Source organism: Sinocyclocheilus rhinocerous, unplaced genomic scaffold (genome assembly GCF_001515625.1).
Source record: "Sinocyclocheilus rhinocerous isolate Xijiao unplaced genomic scaffold, SAMN03320098_v1.1 scaffold4214, whole genome shotgun sequence".
NCBI lineage: Eukaryota > Metazoa > Chordata > Actinopteri > Cypriniformes > Cyprinidae > Sinocyclocheilus > Sinocyclocheilus rhinocerous.
The window spans coordinates 131,517-141,089 of NW_015636077.1; the positions used below are offsets into that span (position 1 = coordinate 131,517).

The following is a 9,573-nucleotide window of genomic DNA, read 5'->3' on the forward strand; positions in this document are numbered from 1 at the left end:
ATATATATATATATATATATATATATATATATATTACAATTATTGGGTGACAGGGTCACAATTTAATTGGCAATTTTAGCCTAAATTAATTGATATAACTAAATAAATATTAACTATTAATTAAAGAAAAATATTTATTTGAGAATTACTAACAATAACTGTGGTAATTTATTTTAAAATCAACATCAAAATTTATTACAGTTAAAGAGCAAAAGGGTTGCAAATTTAGCTCAAGTTAATTAATATAACTGAATAAATTAAATATTTTATATTTCCTATAAATTAAAGAAAAATATTTATTTGAGAATTTCTTAGAATAACTTTGGTGTATGATTAAAAAAAAACATTAAAATTGATTATAAATGTTGGCCAACAGGGTTGTATTTTTAGCATAAATATATAAAACTTGTTTTATATGTTCCATTAAATAAATATTTCTTTAAGAATTTTCAATATTTTCAAAAACTTGGGTAACAGGATCAACCCTAAACTTGGCAAATGCTGTCAAAAACGACAATATTTGTAAAAATTAAATGGAATAAGACTATCTACTTGTCTTCCCATCATGCTTTAGGAAAGGCCCAAAGGATGTCGGTCACTGTGTGTCAGAATTTTTAGGAAAAATCTAATTATGAATAAATTATGTGGAAACAGGGTTGCATGGCTAATACTAGAATTTTTGGTTTGTAATTAATTAGAGGAAAGAGCCATGCATCATAGATGATGATCAGCTTCAACAGTAAAAGTATTTATTTAGAGAAAATGTAAAAAAAAAAAAAAAAAAGATTCATATTCACATATTCAAATAGCCACACTTTATTTCACAAAAACATTTAATACAGCAGTAGTCTCTGTAGCAGTAGACTTGGCTAGCACGCATGAGTCTATTCTTTATGAAGTGACTCACTAGAAACTGACTGCTTAAATGTCACAGTATTCTTAAAATAAAACTCACTCTCAGTCTCTCTCTCTCTCACACACACACACACACACACACACACAGTTCATGAATGACATGAACACTCAACTCATTTAAAATGTGCAGATAAATTCATTGATTCAGTTTGACATTGCAGTGTCTTTTCATTATTGCTACATTAATTAAAACACAATAAACATGCTGTGCAAAATTTCAAAATATAATTCAAACATCAGTGGACAGCATCAAAATTACAGTACCCGCTCCCCAAAAAGTGTTGGTCAGTGATTTCATATTCTTAGAAAACAACTTTAACAGCACTCCCTCACTAATCGTGTCATAGTGTGTCAGTTTCTAATAAATAATAACCAAATGTGCAATATTCCATACTCTTTTGCCTCTTACATAATAAAACGAATGCAGTGTGGAGTGAAGGGTGTCCTGGTTCAACGTGTTATTTCTGATCAGTACATACTTGATCACTCTACGATTGGTAAGACAACACCACAGAGGGTCTTCTAGAGCTTCTCTGAACTGAGACTATGCTTCTATTATTATATTGTGCTCTAATGTGACAAATACGCAGACACAAGATGATTCTGAGACTGAATAATACTCACAAGTCAGATCTTGCCTAGATCACCAATAAGGATTTCTGCTTTCTGTTTTGCACAGCTGTAACGCAGTACAAAATCCTGTTCAAAATGAAGTGAATTTTGACATTGCATGCTTCACCTTAACATGCAATGCATCTCTGCAGTCAATAGGCTTAAAGCAGTGGTTCCCAATCCTGGTCCTGGAGAACCAGCAACACTGCACATTTTAGATGTCTCCCTATTCAAACACACCTGATTCAACTCATCAGCTCATTAGTGAAGACTCCAAGACCTCAAATGTGTGTGTCAGATAAGAGAGACACCAAAACACTGTCTTAAAGGAATAGTTCACCCAAAAATGAAATTTTGCTGAAAATGTACTCATCCTCAGGCCATCCAAGATGTTTGTTTCTTTGTGGGAACAGATTTGGACAAATTTAGTATCACTTGTTCACCAATGATTAAAAGTTAAAATGCCTTAATGATGGGTTTGTTTCTTATAAACACGCAGTTTTTCACTTCACAAGATGTTAATTGATGGACTGGAGTCGTGTGGATTATATGTGGATTATTGTGATGTTTTTCTCAGCTGTTTGGACTCTCATTCTGACGGCACCCATTCACTGCAGAGGATCCATTAGTGAACAAATGCTAAATTTCTCCAAATCTGTTCTGATGAAGAAACAAACTCATCTACATCTTGGATGGCCTGAGGGTGAGTACATTTTCAGCAAATGTCCATTTTTGGGTGAACTATTCCTTTAATCAAGTCTTCAGTACTATCAAATATCTATTCAATCACGATCAGGGTAAAAGTGATATAAAATACTTATTTGATTATCTTAGAGTGATTAAATTAGTGTTTTGAGTTGTTCTCACATAAATTCTGGCACCATAATAGACGCCTTATAAATTAAGATCAAATACTGAAGGAACTGTCTGGAAGGAGTCCATCTGGTTCCTGTACAAAACTCTGGTTAAAAGCAGCATCCTTCTTTAGAATAAAATGAAAGTTCCACTTGGACATAATGTCACATTTCACGAGTTTCTGTCAACAAAACTGTTTTCTGGAAAATTCCATGCAGGCCTTTTGGTCTCAGGAGAACAGGTTGCGGAGTTGATATAAAAAGTGGTCCTCTTTGCTCTTGCGCATGCGACAGCGACCGCTCAAATAGTCCCAGGCTGAGCGTTTGCAGTAGTTGTAAAAATGTTCCTCAGTTTTTTTCAGGGTGCTGTTCAGGTCCAGCTTGCCCTGCAGACTGACCAGGGACAGCATGATTAGATGCTTATGCTCCATGAATGAAAACTGTGTATTATATAGTAGCCCTAAAACATATTGCACTTAAATGTGACATATACATTTAAAATAAAGTAAAATATGTAATAAATTATATATATTATAATAATAATAATAATAATAATAATTATTATTATTATTATTATAAATGAACTCCTATTTTTTTGCTCCTATAAGTCACTTGGTTGAATTCTTTGTCCATACTACTACAAATAAAATATCAAGACAACAACAAATATAAGGTCTTCAGACAGGCTACACTGGGTAAAAATCCTAAACCACAGCCTGGAGACAGTGTTATTTTAGTATCATTGATGTACTATTATAGTTTTTGTTAATATTTTGAATTAGAATTTATTTGTATATTTCCTGTTTTAACTTTAATTTTAGTTAAAGTTTTAGTAATTTTGTTGTGTGTTTGTCATTTTTATTATTATTATTTTTAAATATGTTTATATAGCTTTTATTAAGTTTTAGCATTTAATTTAGATAACCTAAACTAAACAAAAAATACGAAATATTGCCTTAGCAACCAGCAATTCTTTTAAATATTTTATTTCAGTTCATGCTTATTTCAAGTAATGAAATGGTTTATGGTTTTAGTTTTAGTTAACAATAATAACCCTGCTTGTAGAGATCAATGTAGTCTACATTACAATGAACCATACCAATCTACCAATCTACTAACCAGTCTACACCACACACACACACCTGCTGGTAAACTGTATGAGCTGAGCTTCATTCCTGCAGCTGAGTAAAGCTTCTCGGTTCTCCAGCAAGATGGTGGCACACATGAAGAGTTCAAAAGTGAAGTCTGTGTTTACGGCCTGGAGCTCCGTCACAGGTTCATCCTCTGGAGATCACAGTCATAAATCAGAATCATTTGAAATATATTAGTGTCTATGATAAACAGTGTCTGGAAGGCATTAAATGCTTAAGACCTAGGAATAAGGTTTCTTAAAAAACTAGTTGAAAGAACTTTAACCCAGGCTGTATTTGCGTGCCAGTCTCTCCTGATATCGAGCCCGATCCACCTGCTGTGAGATGAGCTCCAGATGATCACAGCTGAAAATCTCAAACAGACGCAGAGCATCGCTGTGCTCAAACTCCCGCTGGAAACCCAACAGAAGCCACCTGAATGGAAGACAAGAGAACGATTTATAAAGTGACAGAAAGAGAAGAAAAAGAAAATCAAAACCCACCTGTGACAAAAAGAGATTTTTTCCATGTTGTCTGTGACCAGATGGGAGTGTAGCTGAGGATCCAGCTCTTTTAGTAAAGCAGCTTCCAACTCTGATAAACACCACAACAGAAACAGCATTTGACCATAGATCCAGTGAGAAACTGTATAATTATTAGTGCTAATAACAGATCTAAACAGTTTGGAAAAACAAAGGAAACTCACCCATTTTGCGATACAGTCCATCAGCACGGAAGTCTTTGGAAAACTTCTCCATGTAGCAGGAGAAGCTCCAGTAAGTGTCCACTTCTGAGTCCAGCACCTCCAGAAAGCGACTGCACAAATCATTCATTCCCTGAGCGTAACTTACTTCTGCAGAGACCAGAGAAACAAACTGATGATTAAGTTAGACAATGAATGCTGTTTCTGTTGTGGTGTTTATCAGAGTTGGAAGCTGCTTTACTAAAAGAGCTGGATCCTCAGCTACACTCCCATCTGGTCACAGACACAGTGCTTCACAGTTTAACCACTAGATGTCGCCCAAAAATCAGATTAATAAACAGTCAAATAAAAGAGTGTAAATAAACACTACAGTTAAAAAGTTTGGGGTCGGCAAGATTTCATAATATGTCTGCATTTATTTGCTCAAAAAAAAAAAAAAAGGTAAAACAGCAATATTATGAAAAATTATTACACTTAAAAATATATATTTTTCTATATTTTAATATATTGCAAATTTTAATTTATTCTTGTGATGGTAAAGCTGGATTTTGAATTTAAAATCAGCAGCCATTACTTTAGTCTTCAGTGTCATATGATCCTTCAGAAATCATTCTAATATGCTGCTCAAGAAACATTTCTTCTTCTTATTATTATTATCAATAATAAAAACTGTTGCACTGCTTAATATCTTTGTGATAAAGTGATCTCTTTTTTCAGGATCCCTGATAACAAAAAAAGAACAGCATTTATCTTTATTGTTAATTGTACACTATTTAATGTGTCTTTGCTAAATTAAAGTATTAATTTCTTTAACAAAAAGTACTGACCAAAAAGTGTATTTACAACCACGTACCTGGGTGAAAAGCAGCATATGTGATTAGGATATCTCTCAAGACAAGCAGGTTACCTGAACCTTCATTCCTGTGATGAAACACAAGTGATTAGAAAGTCTTTCTCCAGCCAATGCTTCATTCTTCAAAGGACTGATTGAATTTAATAGGAGCATTTTAACAAAGTAAAAACAACTTTGGTACAATCATACAGGTATGCACTGTATGATTGAATCAAATTCGCTTTTACTCTGTTAAAACACTCAAATTAAATTAAATTCGATCATTTTATGTCTGCTGATATTTTAAAATTTGGTCTATTGTTATCAGGAAAAAGATGACTGGTATGCAGAAAGTTTGTGTTTGATGTTACAGCAGCAAAATAGGCTAATGTTATATTAGTTTATATAATTATCATTTGTTCTTTTAAATAAGAGTAGCATTATTTTAATAATAAAAAAAATCCTTAATAGGAAAAGCATTACGTGACCATATTCCTTCTAAAACATCATTTATACTTTTTAAATGTCTTTATGTTTTATGAGTAATTATTCTGCATGCCTATAATTGCAGTGTATGTAATTCAATCATGACAACTCTGAACATTTTAGCATGGGGATGGATATGACAATGTTAATGTATTTGGTCTTGGCGGAACAGATCTGCTACGCTGCTGCTGAATTGCTGCTGCTGCTGTTGGTTATTGCTGTAGTTGTAGATTATTGCTGCTGCTGCAAGCAAGTACAGGAACTAGCTACTGCCAATGCATATGGCTATACGGTGCCATGAGTATTTAAGACATACTGCTGCTGCACAAATAGCATATAAAATAACCCATAGCAGATCTATACAGGTGGAGCTGGGGAAGGTGGAGGGTTTCAGAGAACTCTGAAAGCGCGCTGCAGGAATCTCAAGTGAATGCTAGCCAGCCATATAAATGCAAGGCAGTAAGCTCATTGGCTGCATATGCAGCATGAACCAATCAGATTGTGCCAAGTCGTTTAACTCTCTGAATATCATCAGTTACATTAACAACCCGTCAGCCTGCGCCATCTAGACTTTCATGACTGAACTATATATTGCATAAAGATCATTTAACTTTTAAAGCGTTTTGATAGTTTTAGAATTTAAATCATTAATTAATTTTCAGTTCTGAAAAACCCTTCTGCTGTGAGGCTAAATATCTTCCCGGCAATTTAGATTCCAGAAATGATTTCTTATGTTGGAATGAAAGACACTAAGTACCGGATGAATGCTTCTTATTCTTACCCACAAATACAAAATGGAAGAAAGAGTTAAAACTGAACACAATCTTGCTACTCAAGCTGTGTATGAAATGTTTTTAATTATATTTCAATCATGACAACTCTCTGAACATTTTAGCATGGTGATGGATATGACAATGTTAATGTATTTGGTCTTGGCGGAACAGATCTGCTAGGCTGCTGCTGAATTGCTGCTGCTGTTGGTTATTGCTGTAGTTGTAGATTATTGCTGCTGCTGCAAGCAAGTACAGGAACTTGCTACTGCCAATGCATATGGCGATACGGTGCCATGAGTATTTAAGACATACTGCTGCTGCACAAATAGCATATAAAATAACCCGTAGCAGATCTATACAGGTGGAGCTGGGGAAGGTGGAGGGTTTCAGAGAACTCTGAAAGCGCGCTGCAGGAATCTCAAGTGAATGCTAGCCAGCCATATAAATGCAAGGCAGTAAGCTCATTGGCTGCATATGCAGCATGAACCAATCAGCTTGAGCCAAGTCGTTTAACTCTCTGAATATCATCAGTTACGTTAACACCCCGTCAGAATGCGCCATCTAGAGTTTCATGACTGAACTATATATTTATACATTTCTGCTCTTTTTGTGGATTCTATATGTACTTGGATACTGAAGTATGCTTTCAAAGTGAGCTGAGTTGACCGTACTCAAATCTAGTTACTGTTTAACCACAGTGAAATGATGAGACAGACTCCTGAGTGTTATTTACGTTGAGCTCCAAGGTTGTTTGATATATTGGTGTGGCAATGCCATGTTTACTTCGAGCTGGCAACTCACATTAGTGATGCAAAAAATGAGGCAACTCCTTGAGGTTTGTTTAAACGAACATGAGAACAAATTGACTTTCTACTTTCTTCAGCAGAAATGAAGAATACTGAGGAACTCTGCTATTTGACAAAAGAAAGTTTGAAAGAGAAAACAACATGGGTTGTAGATAAAGATAGAAATGATTTATGTAGCCATAGAGATGCATAATTAAACACGGAATCTGAACAAGGAACAAGGAAATCTTTCCTGTAAGGAAATGAGCAGACATACGAAATTAAACAGGCATAAATGAGGACTGCAGGGTGGACAATGAACACATTTATTGTTATAAAAAGTCATAACAATATGTTAACAATAAGAGTCAACAAAATATATTTTCGTCACACTCTTGCCACTTACCATAAGGATTTGTCAATATACAAATTTAAAAAATAGATTATTTTTAGAGGTTCTAAAAGGATTGTGACCGTAAGTGCTTTTCCACTATTCCATGACTGGCATTTCCTTTATTTAGCATATTAAAATGCACAAATTAAACAAGTTCTCACCGGTAGTATGGAAGATCTCGGTCTGTTCGTGGAACATCTTTGTCAATGATGCGTATGGCCTCCTGAAGCTCTTCCAGGTCAAAGGTTACCCGTTCAAATAGCACCTGCACATTAAAGTCAGCATGAAATCAACATGGATCCAACTTCTTATTACACTTTCTTGGTCTTATTGTGAATTTTTCTCTTTGTAATAACTAAAAAAAAAAAAAAAACTTAAAATCAAAAGCCCTTTTATTTTTTAGCTCCTCTAACCACCCTCATGTAATTTCAAAACTGTATGCATTTCTTTCTTCAGTGGAACACAAAACAAGATATCGTGCCAAACAGTTTTGGTTCTCACTGACGTTTATAGTATTTTTTTTTTGGGTCCATACTATGGAAGTCAATGGGAACCAAAACTGTTTGGTTACCAACATTCTTCAATATATCTTCTTTTGTGTTCCACAGAAGAAAGAAAGTCATACACTCATACACATTTGGAACAACATGAGGGATGAGTAAATAATGACAGAATTTTCATTTTTGGCTGAACTATCATTTTAAGCAGGTAGATTTACCTGAGCCTGCAGTTGCAAAAAGGACATCTTCTCTCTGGCCTCTTCTGACTCATACTGCAGTTTATTCTGCTCTCTGTCCTGCCTCTGCTCAAAAAACCTCACTGCTGTCAGCAGTTCAGCTGAAAAAACAAAAACAGGCAGAAACAGAGAGAAAAGAATATTTATTTATTATTAGTTCAACATCAGTTACATCGGTTAGTTATGCATACACCAGAGGTTTTCAATATCAACACTGATTTTTATTGCAGGTAGTAAGAGTTGATAACGCTGGGTACACACTAAAAGATTTTTAAAATCTTATAAGATCTTCAAGATGTGAGAGACCACAAACATGAGGATAAAAAATCCTAGATTTAACCGTTTTGCTCCTATAGTGTGTGGTGTCCTCGGGGTTCCCCCCCACACATCAGGATTTCTGACATGTTGAATATTTACGATTCGCGATCGGGGCGCCTCCGACGTTCTTCCGAGCAGATTCAGTCACACTTAACACACCTCACACCACAGGAAAATCTGATAAGATAATCTTTAGAACAACCAAGATAATCGGGACACTACCTAGGGTTGTCGGAAGGGGAAAAATCAGCCCGATTATCTTGTGGTGTGTACCCAGCATAAGGGCTAACCGTTACATATTAAAAGTGTTTGTTCTGCTCAGAAATATCATTTACCATCAGTGCCATTAAGACGCAGACGAACGGCTCCAGGAAGCAGCTGTTGCCACTTCCTCTTCATGACCTGATAGCGCACCGCCATCTGCTCCAGCAGCAGGGGGCGCTCCAGAGCCGTAGAGCTGCAGGGGTACACGCCAAACAGAAAGCGCCATACCAGACCACGTTCGTCAGGCGACACGCCACCTGAATCACACAAACAGGACACAAATCAGACATCTGAAGATGATATACTATGAACTATGGCTTGGGACATGTGCTGTTTCACAGTGGACCCTTTGCACAGACTGTGATGACATGTTTACAGTTATTAACATCATAAATCTAGTTTTTCATATTGTAATTTTTTTCATTTTATAACTCAACTTAAACTTTATAACTTACAGAAAACTGGTTAATGCTGCTGGCTGAGGGAGTGGCGTGATTGACATCGTTCTCAGTTCTGACCAACGTGATCAAAGTAATCATTTGGAAAGTCAGAGAAACACTATTGTGGATTTTTTCTTTTGCTATTGGAGCAAATGCGAACATAATTATATTTTATGTAGTTTTCACTCACCACTATAGAAGTTTACCCAACTCTGACAACTTCTCCTGAGAACCCCGGAAATGTGAAAATGATTGATTACAGTTCCTTTTAATTGACAAGTATATTGACTATTTTTGAGAGCTGTAATTTACAGAAAATTTAAAAAAAAAA

General features: G+C 35.4%; 1 protein-coding gene across 1 annotated transcript in view; it reads right to left on the reverse strand.

Annotated features, from left to right (window-relative positions):
* Window positions 1-2,258: 2,258 nt before the first annotated feature.
* The window catches only part of LOC107747669 (TBC1 domain family member 15-like), an 11,011-nt gene continuing 3,696 nt past the window's right edge, over window positions 2,259-9,573 (reverse strand). Inside the window, exons 2-10 of the mRNA XM_016562265.1 lie at window positions 8,874-9,059; window positions 8,203-8,321; window positions 7,646-7,749; window positions 5,068-5,135; window positions 4,218-4,364; window positions 4,015-4,105; window positions 3,798-3,946; window positions 3,524-3,665; window positions 2,259-2,774 (exon numbers count right to left, since the gene is read on the reverse strand). Of these exons, the coding sequence (XP_016417751.1) occupies window positions 2,612-2,774; window positions 3,524-3,665; window positions 3,798-3,946; window positions 4,015-4,105; window positions 4,218-4,364; window positions 5,068-5,135; window positions 7,646-7,749; window positions 8,203-8,321; window positions 8,874-9,059 (1,169 nt within the window). The 3' untranslated portion in view covers window positions 2,259-2,611. The remainder of the gene's footprint in view (window positions 2,775-3,523; window positions 3,666-3,797; window positions 3,947-4,014; window positions 4,106-4,217; window positions 4,365-5,067; window positions 5,136-7,645; window positions 7,750-8,202; window positions 8,322-8,873; window positions 9,060-9,573) is intronic.